At 39.6% G+C, this 27461-nt stretch overlaps 1 protein-coding gene across 2 annotated transcripts; it reads right to left on the reverse strand.

Moving 5' to 3' along the window:
* Nucleotides 1–1229: 1229 nt before the first annotated feature.
* On the reverse strand, nt 1230–27408 carry LOC118580135 (zinc finger protein 383). Of its 2 annotated transcripts, none has more exons than XM_036181933.1 (5): nt 27238–27408; nt 25934–25998; nt 8818–8944; nt 8429–8524; nt 1230–3425 (listed from the first exon to the last, which is right to left on the reverse strand). In XM_036181933.1, exons 2-5 carry the CDS (start codon nt 25958–25960, stop codon nt 2308–2310), a joined length of 1368 nt encoding a protein of 455 aa, XP_036037826.1. In that variant the 5' UTR covers nt 25961–25998; nt 27238–27408; the 3' UTR covers nt 1230–2307. The 2 variants fall into 2 exon arrangements, with proteins under 2 accessions (XP_036037826.1, XP_036037818.1); XM_036181925.1 differs by having other exon boundaries at nt 8429–8527.
* Nucleotides 27409–27461: the final 53 nt, after the last annotated feature.

Raw genomic sequence — 27461 nt, forward strand, 5'->3', positions numbered from 1 at the left:
ATAGGATGGAGAAGAAAAAAGAGAATGGAAGACCAGATGGGTAAGAACTGGAGAAGAATGAACTGACATGGAAAGAACTAGATTGGAGGACCAGAAGAGAGAATTAAAAGAAGATGGAAGATGAGGAAGAGCCAGGTGGGGAAGAACAGGATGAGAGATGAGATGGGAGAGAAGCTGAGATGGGGCAGAACTAGAAGAAGGAATTAAGACAGCACTTAGAGGGGACAGCAGAAAATGTAGAGAGAAATCCAGCAAGAGAGGAGCAAGACATGAGAGCAGAAAAGAAGCTGTGCAGAGAGAACTGACTCAGAAGAATAAAGTGAATGGACTAAATGTGTGTAGATTTATTAGTGAATTCCTCAGACTAATCCACTGCTGGTAGCATCTGGGTGAAGGCTATCGAGGGGCTGGACCCTAATAGCTTTCAATACTTCCCAAATAAATCTCTTTCTCAAAAGAGTCTTGGGTATGAAGATCTTCATTCCCCGGTGCAGAGAAGAACCTTGCTGAGATGTCCCTTAGGGGACTGAGCAAGGTGGAGCAGAAAAAGTAAGAACCTTTCTCAGGAGAAGATTGCTACATTTCTGCAGGGTTTCCCCTTTAGCAGAGTGAAACAAAAGAAGCAACATCTTCTGCGGAGAAGCAGAGCTCTGCTGGGAAGCCCCCTAAGTGGGGGCTTAGCAAAACTCAGCTGTAGCAGCTCTCCAGGAGAGGAGCAGGACTGCTATATCCTGCAGCGGAGAACATTCCCCACCACACCCCAACTCCAGGTATCACCTGACTCCCCGGAGCAGCCAGAATACCTTTCCCCCAGAGTTGCAACACTCGCTTACAGAGAGAGAGAAAAATTAAGTCTGATAGACACTACCCACACATACACTTTTCCCACTTGTAATTCAATAGATGGTAGAGAAAAGGCTTTATTACATATAACTACTTCTTTTTCTATCATGAATCCTTAAATTTTGGTAAAGGTAAATGGCAGTTAGAAGTATGTCCCAGAAGCTAAGAGAAGTGAGTTAACAATAAAACACTTAATAAGAATTCACCAGTGAGGGGCTGGACCATAGCTCAGTGATAGAATGCTTGTCTAGCACATATAAAGCCCTGGTCTCTATCTCCAGCACCATACACACACACACACACACACACACACACACACACACACACAGACACAGACACACACACACACCCTTTCCACAAATCATAAAGAAAACTATGAAACAGTATGCTAATGACAAGAGAAACCTTTTATTAAACCTATACTGTATTCTAGGAATAGATCTAAGTTCTTTATATTTATGAATTCATTGGGTTCTCACAGCAAACCAATGCATACACATGACTGCATATATAAAATAAGGAACAACTACTAATAACATATATAAGAAAAATCTGGAAAAATAACACTTTGCTAACTGTAATTACCTTTTGGGCATGACAGTAGGATTAGGGTTAATGGAAAGGAACAAAATAGCATACAAGGAGAAAAGGTGAATAAATTCAGCATTAAAAGAAATGTTTTTGGTTTTAAAAGGAACAAAATATTAAACATCTAAACATAGACGGGGTCATATTAATGGAGACAGCTTTTATAAATGCAAAAATTTAGAAGCAACCACAACACGAATAATAGTCATTTAAAAAAGATAGTAAGCCATTAAACTTTGTATTGCTAGAAAAGCAATTATGATAATTTTTTAGCATGATAAAAGCAGAACACAATACCATGACTACATGTCTTTAGAAAGCAAAGTCCAGCAGAATTAGTTCTACCAATTTGATAATTGTCATCTACAATCAATATAGCAGTTCATTTTGATGTTTGAGCTTTGGATTATCTAGTTTTCTCATTTTTTTTCACTTACAATAAAAAAATAAAAATAAGCTCATGAAACATAGCAAAAAGACTGCCTCAAATACAACATTGGAATTCCACAAAGAACTTAACGTCATTAAAGGTTACACAATTAAAACACAGTGATATTAGCGCAAGCACAAAACACAGTTTATAAAATAAAAGACAGTCCTAAAAAAAATAAGAAAATATGAATAACAGTATGACAAATGCCCAAGCAATGGAGAAATACAGAACTATTAAGCAACTAGCATTGGTGTGCGGGAAGAAAGTAAATGTAGACTTAGAATTCATAATCTACAGTTAAAACCATTTGGATTGAAATATAAATACCTAATCAGGCCATGTCAAAGAAAGTAACACTAAATATACATTTTTATTACTCATGAGCATGAATTCCCTGATGGTGAATAAGGTCTGAATCATTACTAACTGTCTTCCCACATTTCTTAAGGCTTGTCATCACTATGAATTCTCAGATGACGGGTAAGGTTTGAGCATTTATTAAAGGCCTTTCCACATTTATTACATTCATATGGTTTTTCATCTGAGTGGACTCTCTGATGTTGAAAAAGCTGTGAGTTCTGAGTAAAGGACTTTCCACATTCAAGACATTCAAATGGTTTCTCACCAGCATGAATTCTTTGATGTTGCCGAAGTTGTGAGCTCTGAGTGAAGGCTTTCCCACAGTCCTTGCATTCATAGGGCTTCTCCCCAGTGTGGATCCGCTGATGATTTGTAAGTGCTGAGCCACTACTAAAGGCTTTCCCACAGTCCTTACATTCATAGGGTTTCTCCCCAGTGTGGGTTCTCTGATGCTGAACAAGCTTTGAGCTCTGAGTAAAGGCTTTGCCACATTCCTTACATTCATAAGGTTTCTCACCTGTATGAACTCGCACGTGTTGAAAAAGTTGTGAGCTCTTTGTAAAAGCTTTCCCACACACTTTGCACGCATAGGGTTTTTCACCAGTGTGAATTCGCTGATGGTCAATAAGATTTGAACAATAGCTAAAGGCTTTTCCACATTCCTTACACTCATAAGGTTTCTTACCAGTGTGTATTCTCTGGTGCTGAGAAAGGTATGAGCTACAACTAAAGGCTTTCCCACAGTCTTTACATTCAAAGGGTTTTTCACCAGTGTGAATTTTCAGATGTCGAGTAACATGTGAACCACAACTAAAGAATTTCCCACACTCCTTACATTCATAAGACTTTTCACCAATATGAATTCTTTGATGTTGAATAAATTGTGAGTTCTGAGTAAAGACCTTTCTACATTTCTTACATTCGTAGGGTTTCTCATCATTATTAATAATTTGATGTAGGGTAAAGAAAGTCTGTTGAACAAATGTGGGCATGTATTCAGGACTGAGCATTTCTTCACTTAAATGACCATTTTGATATCCCAATTGTCTTGTAAATTGGCTTCCACATTCCAGAACATCTCTAAAACTGGAGTACTCAAGGCCATGCTTTTTAAGTCCCATTAACTCCCTCTGGCATGATTCTATTTCATATACTTCCTTCTTTAGAGATAATAACTTGCTTTCACACATTGACTCCAGAGCTGAAAGGAAAGAAAGTAGCAAATGTTCTTTTCCCCTCTTATTTGGAAAAACTTAAAACTTTCATATTGGAAATGGAAAAACTAAAGCTAAAGTGAATATACTATCTAGTAGGTAAACATCATTTTTTTTAGGCACTAAATGAGATCTGTCTAATACAGCAGTTCTCAACCTTCCTAATCCTGCAACTCTTTAATATAACTCCTTCTGTTGTGGAGACCCTCAACCATAAAATTCTTTTCATTGCTACTTCATAACTATAATTTTGCTACTGTTATGAATCATAATGTAAATCTTTTTGGAGACAGAGAGGTTTTTCACAGGGGTTGCAATCCACAGGTTGAGAATCACTGGTCTAATGTGAAAAATGGACAAAGAGCACAGGGAAATTAACAAGATATAATGTGGAAGCATAGGGAGAGCATGGTGGAGATAAGTTACCAACCATTATTTTTAATATGGAATAGTCTGGAGAAGTTAGTAAAAAACAATGCATTGGGTACAAGTCATGAAAATTCACGTATATATGGCAATTATTGGATATTTTGTGGCATAACAAATAATAAGTTTGGCTTTTCATTTGTTTTGGGTCTAGGTAATGAGATAAGGTCTCATTACCTGTCCCTGGCTGGCCTTGAACTCAGAGGTCCCCTGAGATGTGACTACATAACTCTGCCTGGTTTGAACTTTGGGATTATCTTGTCTCAGTCTCTCTATTTAGACAAAAAGGGGAAATGTTGTGGAATAATCTTTTTTGTACACTGTAAAGATGTGTCACTATGACTGGTTTAATAAAAAGCTGGGTGGCCAATAGCTAGGCAGGATTTTGGGGGCAGAGAGGACACTGGGAAGAAGAAATGTGGAGATGCCAAGGATGCAGAGCAAAGCAGCATGGACATTAATTACAAAGTAAAGGAAAGCGAGCTACATAAAAGAAGTAGAATAACAGAAATGGGTTATTTTTATTTTAAGTTATAAGAGCTAGTTAGAAACAAGCCTAAGCTATTAGTCAAGCTTCCATAATTAATAATAAGTCTGTGTGGTTATTTGAAAGTGCCTGGTGGGACAGCAGACTTGCCACAAATGGTGTCCAATGTAGGGGCACGTATTTCCACATAAGACCAGAGAAAGCTTAAAAAAAGGTACTAAACACAAAAACAGAGCCAAACACGGCTTCCTAGTCCTACAGTTTCTCATTCGAGCTGTGGTACAGAGACATGTCTCCTGGCTGCTTGAGCCGCCAGCATGCTGCCATAAGCTAATAAGCTTTGAGGTTTAAGTTTCATTAATGAAGACAGAAAAGATTACAGATATGTAGTAAAGCAGGTTCACGTGGGAAAAAAAATTAGCTTAAGAAAAGAAAATGGATACAGTCATAGAAAAAATAATTTATGAATAAGATCTTCAAAGAAAAAATAAATATAAAAATGAAAAGCCAAATGGACATGGGAAATACATAGGGAGTCTGGACCTTGCATGGTGTTGTACTGACTTTAAATCTTTTGATTGCTGATGAGCAAACACTAGTGCTGAGAGACACTGGATGATAAAAGCTACTAAATTACAGCAATCTATATATCTTAAAAATGTCAATTTCAAAATGGAAGTCAAATATTGTTATGCTGGGGAAGAGGTTATGCTTTTGTTTCCATAGAAGACAAAAGGTTGTGGATTCATTCAAGGTTGTTAGAGCTCAGATTTGATGTGGGGAGATACCCTGAAAATCCTGGCTACAGACATAAAGACATAAACCCAGCAAAACTACAAGACAGGTGATGTGTTTACCTGCTCAAACATAAAACAAAAAATGTCTTTGGCTGGCTTGTGTACAATGCACACTTCATACTTGTGTTAATGCAGATATGTAGATTCGTTTATGTTTTCAGAGCAAGGGGACCAGACACCAATGAAAATGCGTGGCCCAGGTGATCCAGCCTCTCAGAGTACCTCTGTTGCAGTTTCCTCAGAGTTCTATATCCAAAACAGCTTCAAGGCTGCTGGCTGAGACGGTCCAGCCTCACAGACTACTCCAGCCAGACTTCAGATAATTACTACATTTTCCCATCACACCAAGACTAGACAACAGCTAAGCTTTCCCAGGACCTGAACATTATCCCAATTTTCTCAGGGTCCCCTGAAGATACAATACCCCTACCAATAGTAAACAGTATAGAGAACATGACACCCACAGTCCCCAGAGACTGGGTATGTGGTTTTAGTCATTGGGTGAGTTATGGATGTTTGTTATCATTTAGAGGGGTTGGTGACAAATTGTTACTGGTCATGATCAGGGAGAAAGCTAAACAAAGGAGTTCAGATTCAGGGATTTCTTTCTGGAGAGAAAAAGGGGGATATAATATAAAATGATGTGATAAAAAGGTAGATTGTTGAGTCTACTTTTGAACAACCATTAGTTTCAAATATTTTACACTGGTGTGGATTTTGGTATATTAATACAAATTTAAGGTTATTTTTTTATAGTGTGTATATGTTTCTACTCTTGTTTAAGATATTTTTGTATATTGATACAAATTAAAGGTTATTTTTGTTATACTGTATCATATGTTTCTATTTCTTGTTTAAGGTATTGCACCTATGCAGTTCATTTAAACATGTAATGTAAAGTTTTAGTCCTTGAACGCTATTTAGGATAATAAAGAAATACTGGTTAGTAGTTAGTCATCTATAGCAATCGAACTTATAGCCATGCTAGATATATTTTCAAGGTCAATCAGAGACATATTCTAAATAGACAGTGGTCTACAAGCACTTCAGAGACCTACAGAATATGGCATTCAATGTTTTAATAACAAAAGGCTTTTCATGACAGTGAGATACAAGTGCTCCTGGCAGCACCAATCTACTTTAAAAAAGGCTGAGGGGCATTGAAGGACCTCCAATTGTAGTTTACTTTCTTTGAAGCAAAAGCTAGGCATTTAGGCACAAAACTGCCTTTATCTACTGCTAACAGTAGGCTGTCCAAACTGGACAAGTAGGACACAAAAAAGACTGACAAACTTTGCCAAGACAGGGTAGGACAGTCCTTCAAAAATTTGCTGCTTCACAGAAAAATCTGTTAGATAGTCTAGGTCTGTAGGTTGAAGATGGGTGCCCCAATGTTAGAGAGGAACCTAGGGTGACTGTCCAGGCAGCCAGATGTCTCTGTCATTTCTTAGTGGTTTTGGAAGTTGCTTCCTCAGCACTTCCTGTTTACTCAAGTAACAATATATCCTTCTCAGGTCGCTGATGGAGATAGAAGACTAGATAATTAGTGTTACAGTTTTCCTAACAATATATCCTTCTCAGGTCGCTGATGGAGACAGAAGACTAGATAATTAGTGTTACACTTTTCCTTACTATGAAATTCAGAAAAGAAACTTACATAAGAGATGCAAAGTTTATAAGGCTGAGAGACATAAAAGCTTAAATTATTTATCTAAGAAACTGTTTTGATGTCTAGAAAGATTGTTTTAAGATGGTAATACAAGTTGTAATAAAAAATTGTTTAGGTATAAAACTTTAAGTTTATCAATATTGATAATAGAGTAATATCTCTAAGTATGCCAACTACAAATAGACTGTACATTGTGAATGTAATTCTTACCTGATAATCATTTTTACTGTATATAGTTTTATTATATTAGAGTTAAAACCTTCCCTTTTTATTTAGACAAAAATGGGGAAATGTGGAATAATATTTTTTTTTTTTTTTTTTCCAAGACAGGGTTTCTCTGTGTAGTTTTGTGCCTTTCCTGGAACTCACTTGGTAGCCCAGGCTGGCCTTGAACTCACAGAGATACGCCTGGCTCTGCCTCCCGAGTGCTGGGATTACAGGTGTGCACCACCACCGCCTGGTGGAATAATCTCTTTATACACTGTGAAGATATCACTCTGATAGGTTTAAGAAAAGCTGAACAGCCAATGGCTAGGCAGGATTTTTGGGGCAGAGAGAATGCTAGGAAGAAGGGCAGAGACACCAGGGACACAGAGCAAGCAGCATGGGCATTACAAAGTAAAGATAACTGAGCCATGTAAAAGAAGTAGATTAGTAGAAATGGGTTAATTTAAGTTATAAGAGCTAGTTAGAAACAAGCCTAAGCTATCAGCCAAGCTTTCATAATTAATAATAAGTCTTGTGTGGTTACTTGGGAGCTGGCATGCAGGACAGAAAAATCTGCCTACAGCTAGGAAGATAAACATATAGTACCACCTTGTTCTTTGTCCCGTTTTCTGCCACAGAACTTCAAAAGCCCTTGGGACTCTGAATGACAGCAGTATCTTTGTACTGCTACTGAGGCAGTTCAAGATAGGACTTAGAGAGCCTCAGGATTTGTTCTGGAAAGATGGTCTGGTAGTTAAGCCTATATGATGCTCTTGCAGAGGACCCAGGTTCATTTCCCAGCATCCATAAGGCAGCTCACAACTACCTGTGACTGTTTTTCCAGAGGATTCATGTAATCTTTTTTTTTTTTGTTTTGAGACAGGGTTTCTCTGTGTAGCTTTGCGCCTTTCCTGGAACTCACTTGTAGCCCAGGCTGGCCTCAAACTCACAGAGATCCGCCTGCCTCTGCCTCCTGAGTGCTGGGATTAAAGGCGTGCGCCACCACCGCCTGGCTCATGTACTCTTTTGACATACACCACACTTACTCAGTTCCTTAGAAGGTTGGGATTTTACCTATCTGACCTCTGGATGAAGGAAAGACTGAGATGCCAGTTATGTAATTGTACCTATGTAAAAACAAGCTGGATGACCTGAGTCTGCTCCCAGGACCTATGTGAAGGAGACAGAACCAACTCCAGCAAGTTGTCCTTTGACCTTTACACATTCACCCCATATAATAAATAAATACATGCAACTAAAAAAATGTTTTTGGAAGAACTTGGTTTCTCACTAGACCCAGGTTCTTGGCAGAAACTTCCAAAATAACATCTCAAAGGTGCTGTTTCTTCCATCAGCAGTGAGTTATCCCTGCAGGCACTGCTCTGCTGAGTGTTTCTCACTTACCTGAGCACAGGCCTCTTGTAAGCTCTTTGCCAATCATCCAGGGCTCTTTGCCTTGTTCCAATAAAGAGATCACCTGAGGCTTGGGAATGTGAAGTCCTGCTTACAAGAAAAGATATGGAACACGGTTATGCTGTGGGAAACAAATCCATCCTCGATCATCAAGCAAGAGATGCCATAACAGGAATAGTCAAAATTGAAGAAACAGCTTCAGCCACAGCCCACTGGAGCTGCCTGTTTCCCAGGCTTCTTTTTTTAGCCCAGCTGAAACCATTAATTTGCAAAGAAGGAGCAGGAATTCAGGTGGCAAAGTTGAAAAGCAGCTGAGAAAGTCACTGAGGAAGAAGCAGACACTCCAGAGAACGCTGAGTTGTTGGTACAGGTGTTCTTACCCACTGAAAGCAGGTTACTGTAGTTCTCCAACATCACATCTCTGTACAAGTCCTTCTGAGCAGGGCCTAGGCACTCCCATTCCTCCTGAGAGAAGTCCAGAGACACGTCACTGAACACCATCGATTTCTGAAATAACAAACACACACTCTAGCTGTATAATACAAAATATACTTCCAAAACTTTGCTCTTGTGTTGAGGGGTTTAGCAAATGGGCCATTATACTGATGTCACCAAGAACCAACCAGTACCTCTGCATTCTCTGTTCATTCAGAAACAGATGACAGAAAGCCAAGCATGCTGATACATGACTATAACCCTAGCACCGGGGCTGCTGGGGCAAGAGGACTGATTCGGAGTTTGAGCTCTCAGCCTGGGTTATATATTGAATTCAAGGCCAGTCTTAGCTACATAGTGAGGTCAAGTCTCAAAACAATAGGACTAGAGGTAGCTCACTGGTAGAGCCCTGCTCTCAATCCTCAGCACCAAAACAAACAAACAAATAAATAAAGTTTCTTATTAATACAAATTATTTTTCTGGTGGCTAAATGTTTTGACTTCTAATTGTACAATCTGAACAGCTTATATACACTAGTTGGAACCATCCATTATCATACTGTCCTTATTTCTGAGATAAATAAAACTAATGATTCATATACAAAGTCAATATGACCCACATTTCCTGTTGGACTTCAACTTAAACATGTTTTATAAATGCTGTAAGAGTCCCTGAGGTCTGTAATATCCACTAATTATGATTCCACAGCCTCATTTCACAGCTAAAAAATCTTTCAACATTTGGAACGATCACCCCATTCTCCATTCTCTCACTGGAAACACTAGTTTGCAGACATGATTTTGGCTTCTCCATGGGTCTTGCCCACTAAGTGACTCATATTGCCACCTCATCAAATCACAGATTAATAGAAGTTAATTAATTTAAGTTATAAGAGCTAGTTAGAAACAAGCCTAAGCTAAGGCCAAGCTCTCAAAATAACTCTTTGTGTCATTATTTGGGAGCTGATGATATAGAGAAAGACTTGCTACACAGGAGAGGCTCTGAGAAAATAAGACTGGGTAAGGAAAGAAATACCCTAGAAACTACACCAGTCTTATAATAAATGCTTAAAGCAGTCAGATAATAACTATCTCTACTTTCTTTATTAGAATTCTTAGTGAGAATATGGAACAAATACTATCTACACTGTTGCAGGATATTTATTTACACTGTAAAGATGTGTCTTTGTCTAAGATGCCTTCTGATTGATTTAATAAAGAGCTAAATGGCCAATAGCCAGGCAGGAGAGAATTGGTGGGCCTCCTGGACAGAGAGACTGGAAGGAGGAGTCTAGGCATGAGGATTTGCCAGCAAGACACAAAGAGGAAACAGGGGGTGCAGGATGGAACATGGGTAACATGATACGACAGAACATAGATTAATATAAATGGGTTAATTTAAGTTATAAGAGCTAGTTGAGAATAAGCCTAAGCTAAGGCCAAGCTTTCATAATAATAAGTCTCTGTATCGTTATTTGTGAGCTGGCAGCCCAAAGAAAAATCTGACTACACTATACTTTATATGACATTGCATTTTATTTATTTTACTTGAGACAGGGTCTTACTAGGTAGCCTTTGTTGGCCTGGAACTTGTTATGTAGACCCGGCAAGCCTTAAACTCACAGAGATCTGTCTGCCTCTGCATCCCAAGTACTAGGATTAAAGGCTTGTACCATCTCTCCCAGCTATTTTTATTATGAACTATTCTTTTTCTCTAGGGGAACTTCATGTCTTGATGTGTACTTTCACACACTGCAACTGGAAATAGGGACTGATACAACCACCTTGGAAAGTCAACATCAATTCTAGTGGAAAGCATGATAACCTATGGGCCAGCAATTTTACTACTGGGGATATACCTAAAAGAAGCACATAACATATGTGTACTGAAAGACACAAAATGCCCTGTTCATAATAATCTTACTTTGAAAACAATTCAAATGCCAATAATGGAATAGGCTGTGCTATAGTCCACAATGAAAGAAGAATTGTTTTTTGAGGTTGGGTATTGTATGCAGCACAAGCTGGCTTGGATCCACTATGTAGCCTGAAATTCATGCTCCTGTTGTCTCAGCCTTTTGAGTACTGAGATTATAGGTCCCACCTTATCTGACTTTGTACAATGAAATTTTAAAGGACATTACAATAGTACTGAACAATGCCGAGCAAAAGGAACCAACAAAAAGAATAGATATTCTGTGATTCTGCTTATGTAAAATAGAGTATAAGTAAAATTAATCGACAGATACAGAAGAAAAATAAAGGTTATCTTTGGGAGAAGTAGATAGCAAGTAGAGAAGAACAGGGCTTCCACAGTGTTGGTGATGTTCTACTTCCTAATCAGATGAGAACTCTGCTTAAACAAATGTGTGCATTTAAAAAAACTATCCCATGACAACTTGCTTTTCTATACTTTCAAAATGTATGTTATACTTCTTAAATTACATTTTTATTTTGTTCATGAGTGGGGGTTGGAGAATAACCTGTGGGAATCCCAGTTCTCTCATTCCAACATGTAGGTCACATGGACTGAACCTAGATCATCAGACTTGGTAGCAGGCACATGTGGTAATATTTTGTGTATGCTCTAACAAATAAAACTCGCCTGAAGATCAGAGGGCAAAGCCAGCCACTAGTTAGCCATAGAGGCCAGGCAGTGGTGGCACACACCTTTAATCCCAGCACTTGGGATCTCATGCCTTTGCCCCCAGTACTTGGGAGGCACACGCGCCTTTAATCCCAGCACTAGGGAGGTTGAGACAGGAAGTGGTATGGCTGGGCAGAGAAAAGGAAAATAAAGCAGGAGCAAACAGGAGCTCAGTCCTTTAGGCTGAGGAACTGGTGAGGTGAGAAGTGGCTGTGGCTTGTTCCTTTGTCTCTCTGATCTTTCAGCATTTACCCCAATACCTGGCTCCAGGTTTTTATTAAGACCTATTAGGATTTGTGCTGCAGGTACACTATTTGCAGAGCCATCTTGTCAGACATTCCCCTTAACCCTGAGACTGGATCTCATATGTCTGTGCTGGCCTTGAGCTCACTATGTAGCCAAGGATGACCTTGAACATCTAGTCTTCCTGCCTCTAACTCCCAAGTGTTGGAATTAGAGGATTGCATCCCTCTATAGCTGCTTAATGTGGTCTTGGAGAACTGAACCCAGTCAGTGCTGTGTCAAGCACTCTACCAATTAAACTGCATCCCTAGCCCTGTATGTGATTATTCTTAAATCATCTTTTATCATTTTATCATTAGATTTGTCCAATATTGCAATACCAAAGGGTCGCAAGTTAGCAGCCAGAATGAAGATATTTATCAATAACTGTTGAAAAATTTAATTGGCAAAACCATATTATACATTGTTACATATATACCATATAGTCCTTCCCTGACTCCTTAGGAAACTATTTATATGTATATCAGGATACCTTTAAACATATTTTAAAAGCAACCTAGTGCCCACCATCTGGCGTATATCCACAAAAGGTCTTAAAAAGGTTTCAACACACAGAAACAGAGCCAGATGCAGCTTCTTAATCTCAGTCTCATGCCACCTGCAATGCAGAGACACATTTCCAAAACAGCTGCCTGTGAGATGGAGCTGGCCTCCAGCCACCATGAGTGTGGTGGTCCAACAGTCTCTCACATGACCTGCAACATAGAGAGGCTTCTCCTAGCCACTGCCTGGCAGCTTGAGAACTCTGCCAGCTTATTGCATGGCAGGTTTAGGGTTTTTGCTCATATAGACAGAAAAGGTTACAGATATATAGTAAAGACAGATTCAGACAGAAACAACCTCTAAAGAGGTTACAGTGTGTTTAAAAATATATGTAGGCTTGGAAGAGAAAAGAAAAAGGGTAGAAAAAGCCCTTAAAAAGGAATAGAGTAATGGGGGTTGGGGATTTAGCTCAGTGGTAGAGCACTTGCCTAGCAAGCACAAGGCCCTGGGTTCGGTCCACAGCTCAAAAAAAAAAAAAAAAAAAAAAAAGGAATAGAGTAATAAGAAATATAATTATTAACCACATAAAAATAGGAAATACACAGAGAGTCTGGATGCTGTATATTATTGTGGTGTCATTAATTTTTTGAGACCTTGAATTATGGAAACTGCCTGATTAAACCAACCTATATATTTTAAAAACATCTTGACTTCAAAATTTAAGTCAAAAGATATGTTACTTTGGGGTAGAGGTTATGCTTTTGTTTCCACAGGAAATGAGAGGCTTAACCTTATGGGTTAAGGAAAATCATGTTTGATTGACAAAGACCCCTGAACACAAACATCCTGGCTACAAACATAAAACAAACAAACAAACAAACAAACACCTAAAAGAACTACAAGACACATGATAAATATTTTACTTGCTCAAACAACACATAACAAAGAATCATCTTTAACTGACTTGTGTACATGGATAATCTATAGTTGTACTAATACAGATATGTATGTTACCTTTAAAAGTTTACATATTTTCACAAAAAGGGGATAGACAGCAATGAAAATGATGGCCCAGCAAATGGATGGAAGTAGAAAATCTCATCCTGAGTGAGGTAACCCAGACTCAGAAAGACAAACATGGTATGTACTCACTCATAAGTGGACACTAGATGTAAAGCAAAGGATAATCAGACTCCAGAGAAGCTCCAAAGAAGCTAGGAAACAAGGAGGACCCAAAGAGGGATGCATGGATTGCCTTGGGAATGGAAAACATATGAGATCTCCATGAGTAAACTGGGGATGGGGGTGGGCAATAGAGGGGAGGGGATGGGGAATGAGAAGAACATGAGGAAACAGGATGGTTGAGCTGGGGGAGTGATGGAGTGGGAAGGCAATGAAAGAGAGAGAGGGATACATTATGGGGTAGGGGAGAAACCTGGTGCTAGGGAAATTCCCAGGAATCCACAAGGACGACCCTAGATTAGACTAGTAGCAGTAGTAGAGAAGGGGCCTGAAGTGCCCTACCCTTGTAATTGGTGTCATCACAGAGCCTTCATCCAGTAACTGATGGAGGCAGATGCAGAGGCCCACAGCCAAGCACCAGGCCAAGCTTTGGGAGTCCAGTCAAAGAGAGGGAAGAGGAACTATATGAGCAAGGGGGGTCAAGAGCATGATGGGGAAGTCTACATAGACAACTGAACCAAGCTCATAGGAACTCACAAACTAGTTATGGAACTGCACTAGACCCTCTGCATACAGGAGAAAGCTGTGTAGCTGGGTGTGTTTGAGGGGACCCTGGCATGTGATCAGGATCTATCCCTGGTACATGAGCTGGCTTTCTGGGGCCCATTACCTGTGGTCGGACTGCTTGCTCACTCTTAATGCAGCAGGGAAGGGCTTGATCCTGCCTCAACTGAATGTACTAGGCTTTGCTGTCCCCTTATGGGAGAACTTACCCTTTTGGAGGAGGGGTTGGTGGGGGAAAGGCCAGTGCGGGGGTGGGGAGCAGGAGGAGGGATGAGAGGGGGATCTGTGGTTGGTACGTAAAAATTAAAAAAAAAAAAAAAAAAAAAGAAAAAAAAAAAAAAGAAAAAAAAGATGACCCAGGGGATCCAGCATCCAGAACAGCTTCCAGGCTGCTGACTGAGATGATCCAGCCTCACAGAAGACTACAGCAAATTATCCTGATTTTCTCAAGGTCCCCTCAAACATTATCAGCTCCTCCAATCTGCAGAAAGAAGTCTAGAAAAACTGAGCCCACATTCCCTCCAAAATGGGTTATGGATATTTATTATCATTTAAAGGGCATTGGTTACAAGTTGTTATTGGTAATAGCCAGGAAAAAAGCTGAACAAAGGAGTTAGATTCAGGGATCTCATTCTAAAAATAAAAGAGAGGAATACAGAAATGATAGGATACAAGAGTATGTAGTGGGTAGCCATCCCAGCCTTGGCCTGGAAGTTCCAACCCCCATTGAGGCTCGGTAATGGTCACGCCCACAAGGCGGGGCTGAGGAGGAAGCTGAAGACCCAGGATAGAGAGGAGAGGTTTCTCTTGGTTCTGGGACACTGGACACTGGAGGTAGACCAAGCAGAGTTCTCCAGAGAACACCGCCGGACTGCGCCATACCTTTCCCAGACCCTGCAACCTATCCCTTCATTTGTAAGTTACCCCACAAAATAAACCTCCCTTTTAACTACGTGGGGTGGCCTTACTAATTTCACCAATATCTCACGTGGGGCAAATTCCAAAGGCCTAGGCTGCTCCCTCCCTCAGCCTCCTTCCCGGCTGGCAGGTACCTAAACCGGCCTGCAAAGTTCCATTAACCTGGGAATGCCTACACGGTTCCATTCCCAAAAAAGGGAGCAGCTAGTCCAGTCTCAGTTCCCTAGCTTAGCCCCCAGACCAGCGAAACCGCTGAGTGAGGCCTTCCCACTCCTCCCTGAGTGACGGCTCCCTGCCATCTTGGCTCCTGCCTTCAGCTGCCGCCAGCCAAGGTCACCAGCAGGCCCTGCTTTGGAGCTATACCAATGCCTCCTGCTGGCTGAAAAGTGCTACTGCACCCCCCAAAACCACGGAAAGGTAAACTTTCAAGTGAAAGTACTTGATAATTTTACACCTTAAAACTGACTAACAAATTTTGAGTAATTTTTGTAATATGGCTGACAACATTACCTACAAGAACTTAAAAACCTTTTTGCCTGTATGATTTTCCTGGAAATATATGACCTCCCTAAGGCATATCTGGCCTGTACCATTTTGGCATTCATTGTAATAATTCACACAGTGTTCAAACACTGGTTTAATAATAAGAACAAAGATGAGTCATTATTGGGACTGATACAGGCTTTAAAAGATAGCAATGAAGACTTACAGAAAAAGATTCTCTCTCTGGAATCTGTTAACCAGAATTTACAAAACAAGCTTGTACCCAAAATTGCTTTTATTGATAATAAATATGAGTATTTAATGGATAGAACACTAACTCTCCAGAGTGAAGTTGTAGCTACTCAGACACTATATAAGGAAAAAAAATTATCATTACTTGATAAGATAAGGTCCATGGAATCATGTGTTTCAGAAGAACATAAAAACTTCCATGATTCCATGAAAAATCTGGAATCCCTTACAAGAGAGGAGGTTTACTCCCTGAAACAGACCCTAGGTGCTTGTTTACAAGCCCTGGAGGAAACTCTTAATAAACATGACAAGGGACCTAATAAGCAGAAGGGCAAGGCCATACAGGTTGTAACATCTCCAAATGGCTCTCACACAATGGCTTATCCTGTTATCATCCACGAGAAGCCAGCAGATGACACATACCACGAGCCATATACGACATATACCTTACAACCAATTTCAACAAAGGACTTTAAAAATATAAAGGAAGCAGTAGTTACATATGGGATACACTCCACATATGTAAAACAGATGTTAAATTCGTGGTCTACCTCACATAGAATCATTCCAGATGACTGGCATCAGTCAATTTCAGCTGTTCTAGAATACAGCCAGCAGTTACAGTGGAAAAGCTGGTTGAGAAAAGAGGCAAGAAATTTAGAACAACAAGGTAAACTCAGAGGTTTTGAGATCTCCCAAGATCAAATACTTGGTGAGGGATGTTTTGCTGACAGGAATGTACAAGCCATTTATGAAGAGCATACAATATCTCTATGCCGTACAGCAGCTCTAAATGCTTGGGAAAAAAAATTCCAGAAACTGGAAAAGCAACTGAGGTATACACAAAGATATTTCAGGGACCTCATGAACACTTCACTGATTTTTTAACAAAGGCTGAACACAGCTATAACAAAAGCTGTGTTAGATAAAGAATTAAGAAAAGTATTAACTGAGTCCTTGGCATTTGACAATGCTAATGCAGAATGCAAAAGAATATTTACACCGTTAAAGATCAGATCAGCTCCTTTGGAAGAATGGATTCAGTATACTAATGGTGTTGAGTCTATTAACTACAGTAATGAGGCTTGGATAGGAGAGACAGATCCCAGAGGTGAAAGAGGGCCCCGTGGTACCAAATGTTTTAAATGTGGTACACCAGGTCATATAAGTAAAAATTGTACATGGGGTAATCCTAGAAGTAATACTCCTTCTAGGAATAGCCTAAACAGGAGACCCCAACCACCTCCTGGATTATGTAGAAGATGTGGCAAAGGCCAACATTAGACCAGTGAGTGCAGATCAAAAATAGATATACGAGGCAACCCTTTACTGGTGGGAAACGCCTCAGGGGGCCTCTTGCAGGCCCCCAAATCAAATGTGGTAAGAACATTCCCAGCCACTGTGGAAGACATTCCTCTCCAGGACAACTGAATAAACCAATGCCTATTGTAAAAACCAATACTGCAATGGATGATAAAACAGCTCTGATAGATGAATCACAGTTTACAAAGAACACAATAAAACAAATATTTTGGCAGACTTCCATAAATGAACAAAGACCAAAGCTTAGAATTCGAATTAATGTCTTGGTTCTGGAGGGCCTGGTAGACACAAGGGCCTGTGGATGTGACTATAATTACACCAAAATCATGGCATCCAAATTGGCCTCTTCAAGAGGTAGATGTCCAACTTTTAGGAATTGGCACCCTATCTCAGAGTTCGAGATGGGTTGAATGCATAGGTCCAGAAGGACAGAGAGGAAGGCTGAAGCCATATGTAGCAAATGTAGCAGTAAATCTATGGGGCCGAGATCTGTTACAACAGTGGAATACCCAGTTTAAAATTCCTACACTCTCAAAAAAGGAATATAGGCCAATGCATGTTTCTAGGAGTAATATCATAACATGCTATAAAAAAGTCACCAACCATTCAGGCTGTACACAAACAGAGCACAACTGCTGTTGAACTCTCAGAAGTACCAACTGCCTTACCTTTAAAATGGTTAACTAATAAACCTGTCTGGGTTGGACAGTGGCCTTTGACAAAAGAGAAGCTACAACCTTTAGAACAGCTGGTTCAAGAGCAGTTAAATGCTCAACACATTGAAGAATCTACCAGCCCTTGGAATTCTCCTGTATTTGTTATTAAAAAAAAAGTCTGGTAATTGGAGAATGCTGACAGATCTGAGAGCTATTAATAAAGTAATTCAGCCAATGGGCTCTCTACAGACTGGGATGCCCTTGCCCTCTCTGCTACTCAAAGAATGGCCTATAATAGTTATTGACTTAAAAGACTGTTTCTTTACCATACCCTTACAAAAAAATGATAGAGAAAAATTTGCCTTCACAGTTCCTAATTATAACAATTCTCAGCCAGTCAAGAGATATCAATGGAAGGTCCTCCCACAGGGTATGTTAAACAGCCCTACCTTATGCCAATACTTTGTGCAAAAACCATTGGAGATAATTCGTGTAAAGTTTCCACAATCCATAATTTATCACTATATGGATGATATCCTATTAGCTGATCCAAAGTTAAACACACGAGAAAACATGTTTGAAGAAGTAAAAAAAGTTTTGCCTCGATGGGAACTGCAAATTGCTCCTGAAAAAATACAAAGAGGAGATTCTATTAATTACTTAGGATATAAGATAGAGTTACAAAAAATTAGACCCCAAAAGGTACAACTGGAGACAGATCGATTAAAAACCCTTAATGGTTTTCAAAAGTTGTTAGGAAGCATTTCCAACTTATTGGGTATCATGGGAATACCCAAAGATGGACTACAAAATTTGGCTAATACTTTAGAAGGGGACAAAGAATTAAGTAGTCCAAGAGAATTATCAGCCGAAGCTGAGAAGGAATTGGCTCTAGTAGAAAAGACAATTCGAGAAGCACATGTGGATCGAGTGGATCCAGAACTTAAATGCATTCTTGTCATATTCCCCTCCAGACATTCCCCCACAGGTATTTTGATGCAGAGGGAAGATATTATATTAGAATGGATATTCCTACCACGTAAACCAAACAAGAAATTAAAGACTTATATAGAAAAGATCTCTGATTTGATTCAAAAAGGTAAATTAAGACTTCGCCAGTTGACAGGAATGGACCCAGCAGAAATTGTAGTACCTTTAACTAATGAGGAAATTTCATCACTATGGAAAGATAATGAACACTGGCAGAGAGCCTACAGTAGTAACTTTTTAGGAGAGATTAACAACCATTATCCTAAAAGCAAGAGGACAGAATTCATAAAGAAGACTGAATGGGTCCTTCCTCACATTGTACGGAAACAAGCCAATTTCCGGAGTCCTCACATTCTATACTGATGCAAATAAATCAGGGGAAGCAGGATACAAATCAGGAGACTTAAGTAAAGTGGTACAAAGTCCATACAGCTCTGTACAAAAGACAGAACTGTATGCCGTTCTTATGGTACTGATGGACTTCACAGAACCTCTCAATATAGTCACTGACTCTCAATATGCAGAGAGAGTTGTTTTACATATTGAAACTGCTGAATTTATTCCTGATAATACAGAATTAACTTCATTACTCATACAATTCCAGGAAATCATCAGAAAAAGGGAACATCATATATATATATATATATATATATATATATATATATATATATATATATATATATATATAACACATATCAGATCCCATACAGGTCTGCCAGGACCTCTAGCACAATGTAATGATGAGATTGATCAGTTACTAATAGGTAATGTGCTAGAAGCCTCAGAATTTCATAAGAAACACCATGTAAATAGCAAAGGTGTGAAGAAGGATTTCTCCATTACTTGGCCACAAGCTAAGGATATTGTAAAAAAATGTCCTACTTGTTCCTTCTATAACCAAACTGCATTACCTGCAGGAAGCAACCCAAAAGGTATACAAAGAAATGAAATTTGGCAGATGGATGTGTTTCATTTTGCAGAATTTGGAAGATTAAAGTATGTACACCATAGCATTGACACCTATTCAGGATTTCAGTGGGCAACTCCTATGAGTTCTGAAAAGGCTGATTCTGTGATTACACACCTATTAGAAGTTGTGGCCATCATGGGAATACCTGTACAAATTAAGACAGATAATGCCCCAGCATATGTCTCCAATAAAATGAGATAGTTCTTTGCTTTTTACAATATAAAGCATGTTACAGGTATACCACACAATCCCACAGGCCAAGCAGTCATAGAAAGATCCAATCAAACTTTAAAGGATATGCTAAATAAACAGAAACAGGTAACAATGACTCCTAGAAATAGATTGCATAGTGCTTTATTAACCTTGAATTTTCTCAATGCTGATGAGAAAGGAACAACAGCTGCGGAGAGACATTGGATGACAGACAAAACTCCTGAGCTAAACCAACCAGTTTATTTCAAAGATGTGTTGACCTCAGAATGGAAACCTGGATATGTCCTACGTTGGGGAAGGGGTTTTGCTTTTGTTTCCGCAGGAGAAGAAAAGCTATGGATACCAACAAAATTAATAAAAATTCGATTTGAACAGGAGAAACCCCTTGATGAGGAGAAGTAAAAGATCATCCACCAATGTGACATCTCTTCAGGTTTTAAGAAAAATTTAACAATCAAAGGTTGGGGTAGGGTTCTGTTTTTGTCTTTCCAGGATAATGGAAATACCCATCTTCCTGAAATCATAAGGCCTTGGATATCCAGATGTTTACAGCAGAAAGAAAGAATCTATTGGTACCAATCTACACAGGGTAAGATATCACTGTCTAACATCTATATCTCTATCAATCTAGAATAGTTGTGGTTCCAATTCAATGATAAACCAAGCTGGCTTTGGAGATGGAATTGGCTCACTCCTTCTCTAAACCCAAGCATATTGATTTAAAAAAAAGATTGAGAGATTCTTCAGTCCCATATCAGAAGAGCCCTCTGGTGTGAGACAGAAGGAAACCAATTATAAGGGAACACTGTCTTCAAGATTCTAATTCTCACCATGCTTACTCTTGATTTCTTGGAATCCTTTCTTACATGTCATGTCATCTTTAAATCCAAACCTTCCATTCTGATAAAAAATAAGTTTTTCCAATAGCAATCTCTGAAGTCTCCAGAAGGAAGATGGGGCCCCAACAACAACAACTCTACACAATCCAGAATGATGCCATGGTAATCATCATCATACTATACTTCTTGCCAGAATTTCAGACAATCTTATCCATTACTCTGAGAGTTGCTGCAGAATCTACTGTTAGTCTAACTGGGATTTAACTATCTGAGCTTTCTCATAATACCCAACAGAGATACCATCGCCCCCTAAACAGCAGGAAGCAATCCTAAGAAAATGACTTCTCCCTAAGGTTTCATGTTTCTCAGGGTTATGGATGATGGTTCTAGGGTTGGGGGTGGAAGAAAATATTAAACTCAGTATTCTCCTTAAGGAAAGAAAACATGTCTCAAAAAAAAAAAAAAAAGGGAAAAGAAGAAATGGAATGGATAGGTGTAAGATATTATGGTAGACTATCATATACATTAGTAAACAAATTTAGTAAAATAGCAGCCTTAGATAATTTGCACTGTAATTTGCACTGTTATGAATTCTTATATGTTGATACAAATATAAACTTTTTATATTCCTATTTAAGATAATTTGTATATTGATACAAATACAGAACTATGTTTGTTATAACGTACTCATATTTTTACTCTTATTTGAAATATTTGTATATTGATACAAATGTAAATTTATATCTGTCATACTATATATATGTTCTACTTCTGTTTAAGATATTCTGTATACTGATATATATTTAGTATTATTATCATATTGCATATTGCATTATACATTCCTACCTCTGTTAAAGATATTTTGTGTATTGTCACAATTTAAAGTCATTGTCCTTTTACTGTACATTTGCTTACAGACTGTTTGCCTTATTTATAGGAAGCCTTAGTCCTTAGGTTGTTTAGGTAGATAAGACATAGATTTATTGTCACCTATGCTTGTCATCTCTATAATTATGTTAGTTAGGTTATCCAGATTTATAAATACATAGGTCAGATAGACAGGTAATCTTCAAACACTTCATGGACCTAGAGAATATGGCATTTAAATAACTTAAAATTCTGTTGACATGAGACACAATTGCTCCTGCCAGCACCAATTTGATCCTGAGAGAATGTTGGGCTTCTAAGACATTTCCATTTGGAAGTTTGTCTTCTTGGAACAAAATGGCTTACAGGGCAAAGAACTGCCCTTGCCTCAACTGCTGACAGTACAAATGCTGTCCTTTCTGGACAAGCGGGACACAAGGAAAGCGACCACTGTACTTTGCCAAGACAGGGTAAGATGGTCTTTCAGAATTCCTGCTTCTGAAAATGATCTGTCAGATACTGTAGGCCTGTAGCCAATTTGAATGCACCAACGATACTGAGAAACATTAGGTGACTGTCCAGGCTGCCAGCTGTCTCTGTCTACTCTTGCAAGACTCGCGAAAGTTGCTTGCGTCCTTCTCCCATTTCTCAGGTATTATTATTATCTTCCTTCTCAGGTCTTTGATGAGGTTGAAGACTAGCAGTTATAGTTACAACTTAGTATATATACATATATAATATCTTAGATAGAATATACTATTAGACTCAGGTTCTTTAGGATAGGACACCTTTTGGAATGATCTTTGTAACATGCCACCTAGCCACGCTCTAGACTTCCCTGGATTTTAGTATGTGTTTTTTGCTTGATATTGTTTGCATTTATTGTAATTCCAACTTATCTAGGTCATTATCCGTCATTACTCCTGGACAATATTTGATGACCACTTCTTTGCATATAGTCTTGTATTAGGTTAGAACCTTCTTATTTAGACAGAAGGGGGAGATGTAGTGGGTAGCCATCCCAGCCTTGGCTTGGAAGTTCCAAACCCCATTGAGGCTTCAGTAATGGTCACGCCCACAAGGTGGGGCTGAGGGAGGAAGCTGAAAGAGTAGATTATTGAATCTACTTTAATCCAAAAAATAATTATTAATCTTAAATATTTTACATTGGTATAGATTTTGGTTTATTGATACGAATTTAGAGTTAATTTTATTATATATATATATGTCTTCTTTTGCTTGGGGTATTGTGCTTATGCAGCTCATTTAAAAATGTAATGTACAATTAAAAATACAGATTAATAGTCATCTATAATACTCAAACTTATAGTCATGTTTTCAAGGTCATACACAGATATATTTATATAGATGGTCTTAAAACACTTCAACAAAGACATAGAGAATAAGGCATTTAAAGTTTAATAACCTAAGGCTTTTCATGACAGTGAGACACATCTGCTCCTGGCAACACCAATCTACTTCAGACAAGATGATGGACACTGAAGAAACTCCATATGGAATTTGTTTTCTTTATGGCACAAGCTGGCCATGTGAGCAAAGAAACTGCCCTTGCCTCAATTGCTGACAGTTACTGTCCAAACTGGACCAGCACAGTGCATTCTTGCACCTTTCTAGGTGACTGCCAAATTTTATCAAGACAAGGTAGGACAGTCCTTCAGAATTCCCTGCTCTACAGGGAACTGTCAGATATGCCAGGCCTATGGGCCACAGCTGGATGCCCCAACGTTAGAGAGGAACTTTGGGTAACTGTCAGGTAGTGAGATGTCCCTGTTATTAGGTAACATTTCACCCTTCTGGGGTCTTTGATGGAGTTGAAGACTAGATAGTTATAGTTTTCCTTAGTTATGATAAAAGATAAATTAGATACAAAACTTTGGACTCAGAAAGATAAGATGAATGATAGAGTATTTAATTTTGTGAAATACAAATATACCAGATACTGTAATTGGTGTTGTTATATATAGTTTTACTTTGTTAAGGTTAACTCCCCCCCCCCCCCCCCCCCCCCCCCGTTTTTTGAGACAGGGTTTGGTGCCTGTCCCGGATCTGTAGACCAGGCTGGCCTTGAACTCACAGAGATCTGCCTGGCTTTGCCTCTCAAGTGCTGGGATTAATAGCATGTGCCACCACTGCCTGGCCAAAACCTTTTTTAATTAGACAAAAGGGAGAAATGCTGTGGAATAATCCTTCTGTACACTAGAATATGCATTATTCTCATTGGTTAATAAAGAAGCTGACTGATCTATAGAAAGGCAGGATAAAGTTAGGTGGGACAATCAAACTGAGGAAACTGGGATGAAAAAGGGCAGAGTCAGGGGAGACACCAGTCTGCCAGCTGCCGAGGAAGAGGATGTGTAGAAAATGAGGTAACAAGCCAGGTGGTGGTGGTGCACACATTTAATACCAGCACTCAGGAGGCAGAGGAAGGCAGATTTCTGTGAGTTCAAGGCCAGCCTGATCTACAAAGTGAGTTCCAGGACAGCCAGTACTGCACAGAGAAACCCTGTTTCAAAAAGCAAAAAACAAACAAAAAAAGAAAAGAAAAGAAGGTAACAAGCCATGAGCCATGTGACAAAGCATAGATAAGAAATATGGCTTAATTTAAATGTAAGAATGAGCTAGTAATAAGCCTGAGTTATTGGCCGAGCATTTATAATTCATATTAAGTCTCTTAGTGATTATTTGAGAGCAGCTGCAGGACAGAAGAACTCTGCCTACAGTAACCTTTTGATAAAACTTAAAAACTGAAAACAATGTCAAATCTATAGCTATTGTGGAATAATCTTTTTGTATACTATGAAGAGTTTTCACTTGGATTAGTTTAATAAAAGATGAGTGGCCAACAGCTAGGCAGGATTTGGGGGGCAGAGAGGATGCTGGGATGAAGAGCAGAGATGCAGAGAGTTGTGAGCCAGGCACAGATAAAGCAGGAAAGTAACATAGGCAGTTCAGAGAAAAGATAATAAAGCCACAAGCCAGAAAGTAAATTAATAGAAATGTGTTAACCTATAAGAGCTAGTTAGAAAAATGCCTAAGCTATCAGCTGAGTTAATAATGAATCCCAGCACTCGGGAGGCAGAGCCAGGTGGACCTCTGTGAGTTTGAGGCCAGCCTGGTCTACAAAGCGAGTTCCAGGAAAGGCTCAAAACTACACAGAGAAACCCTGTCTCGAAAAACCAAAATTAATTAATTAATTAGTTAATTAATTAATTAATAATAATAATTAATAGTAAGTCCCCATGTGGTTATTTGGGAGCTGGCTGGCAGGGCAGAAACATCCTTCTACATACAGTTATCTGTAATAAGGTTACTCTAACTTTTTTTTAAGAAAAAGGGTCTCACTGCACAGTTCTCAATTAATAGAACAGGGGCTAGCCTCAAGCTTACAGAAACTGACCTGCCTCTCATCTAGGAAATATGGAATTTTTCAAAAAAGGCAAGACTCAAATCATTATATAGAACTTGGCATGGTAGCTTATTCCTGGAACCTAGTAATTAGGAGGCTAAAACAAGAGAATCTGAAGTTTGAAGTCAGCCTGGCTTCACAGTGAGACCCTGTCTCAGAACTAAACACAACCAATGACTCAAAAGACTCAAAACTGGGGGCTGAGCGATGGCTCAGTGGTTAAGAATGCTTCCTGCTCCTCAGAAGACCTAGGTTTTGTCCCCAGCTCTCATATGATAGCTCACTACCTTCTATAATTCCAGTCCCAGAGGATCCAATGCCCTCTTCTGGCCTCCACAAGCACTGCACATATGAGGTGTTAAACATAATACATATATATAGACAAAACAATCATACACAAAAATGAAAATATATGAACCTTGTTTTTTAAAGTATGGTGACTCACACATATAATTCCAGCACTCAGGGAAGTGGAGGCAGGAGAATCAGAAAAATAAGGTCATCCTCAGCTACATAGGGAGTTTGAGACCACCCTGTCTCAAAAAAAGAAACAAAGCAAACAACAACCAAACTACACAACTGACATGCATAATTTTTAGTGGAAATATATGAAATAGTTAATGCTGTAAAAGATCCCACCCTTGAAAATAATGTGAGAAGGAAATTGATCAAATGGTTTATTTTTGTGTAGTGAAAATTTAACTCAATCCTGATTCTGAAATTCTTTGAAAATAACCATGTTTTAGATGTGTGTTGAAAGAAAAAACCTTTAGAAATATCTATTTCCTAAATTAACACGTGACCATTATACAGAATGAAGACAGAATGTGTCCATGCCCGAGTTTTACACCATTTTCATGAAGGGAAATTTGAAGACCCAGGTCAGTTTATGAGTCTGTGTTACACAAGTCCATCCCAGAGAACAGCAAAGGAACCCCGTGCACCTTATGTTTTGCTCGGTCCACAGCCATTCCTCGTTTCTCCCCTGGGCACCTCTGGAGGGGCTGAGCTGCGGAAGAAAGAAGGATCGTAAGGTACTAAGCCATTTAATGAAAGGTCACCCTGGATTCATGCCTGTCACCAGGGAGAAGAAGTCTAGGTTGTCATGGGCATTTCTGGAGTCAGAGAAGGAATGAAGCCAATACTGTCCAAGACTAGAATCAGATCTCATCCTACTGGGTCTCTTAGGACAGAAAATTGGAGTCACTTGGTCAGGCAGAGGCATCCTACACCTACAAATCCATGACTCCAGTCACTCACCCACCACAGGGATCCCATATTTCCTCACACCCACACCATACTGTGGGAGCCCACAACTGACTCTTGTTTCCCAGTTTGAATCTGAAGTCTATTCTGCACCGATAGAGTTCAGACTTGCTTGCTCCAGGGCTGTGAGAAAGTCCTCACTAGCCCATAGAGTCTCCTTGAAGGGCTGTGAGAAAGTCCTGATTAGCCCACAAGAAGAAACACACTATCTACCTAGACGCAGGCTGCTGATGCCAGCCAGCGGGGCACTGAGATAGCAAATGCATCTGCCTGCTCCTTGACGCAAGGCAAGATGATAGTGGCTGACCGCCTGTGCTGTGCGTTGTACCCAAACAATAGCACAACATATGGCCGAATAGAGACAGTAGTAACACATCTACCCTGAGGATACAACCACATCCACACGTTTACGTGAATACACCACATAAAACCACACAGCGCTACAAATGGTCACAATAACACACTCACTACGGAGCCACACAATAGTTAAATTTCCCTCCGGTTCCCCCCATGAAAATTATACAAAATCACACATCCAACAGAACACAACAGCCTCTCAGATACACTGTCAGCCTGACAATATTATACTCATCTTCCAACCATAAAGTTAACATAAAGTTACATCATCACACTCAAACATCTTCAGGCACAAGCGCCCAGTACACATAGTATATACATACATACACTCAGCCCCCTCAAGCCAACGTCATGCAGGCATAATTACTAATTCTCTGATACATCCCTCATAAACACACAAGTTAAGCCGTTACACATTCTGTCCAAACACACGGGGACGCAATCACACCTACACACACTGCCGCACAGTTATCAATCACACACACTAATAACGAAAATGTGTATACTTGCCCAGTAGCTCTGAGTAAGTTCACAGAGAAACCTAAAAATCAGACCGCGCACTCGTGGCGCCCTAGGGTCACTTAAGGTCACACTCACACACAGCCAAGAGCTCGCTACTGCTCACCCAGCTAGACCAACTCCCACAGGCCTGACAGCCCGGATCCCGACTGCTACCTCTCTTCAGACCCCAGGGCAGCACCTGTAGCGCCTAACAAGGGCCTAGGCCGCTCCCCGCGCACTTTTCCTGCCCCGGACAACGAGGGTCCCGCAGGCAAAAGAAGGGGCTGCTTTGAGTTCGCGGACGTTTCTGGGAAATGTAGTCCGCGATGGGACCTGGCGAGGAAAATG

The sequence above is a fragment of the Onychomys torridus genome, chromosome 1 (assembly GCF_903995425.1).
Source record: "Onychomys torridus chromosome 1, mOncTor1.1, whole genome shotgun sequence".
In the NCBI taxonomy this organism is placed as follows: Eukaryota; Metazoa; Chordata; class Mammalia; order Rodentia; family Cricetidae; genus Onychomys; species Onychomys torridus.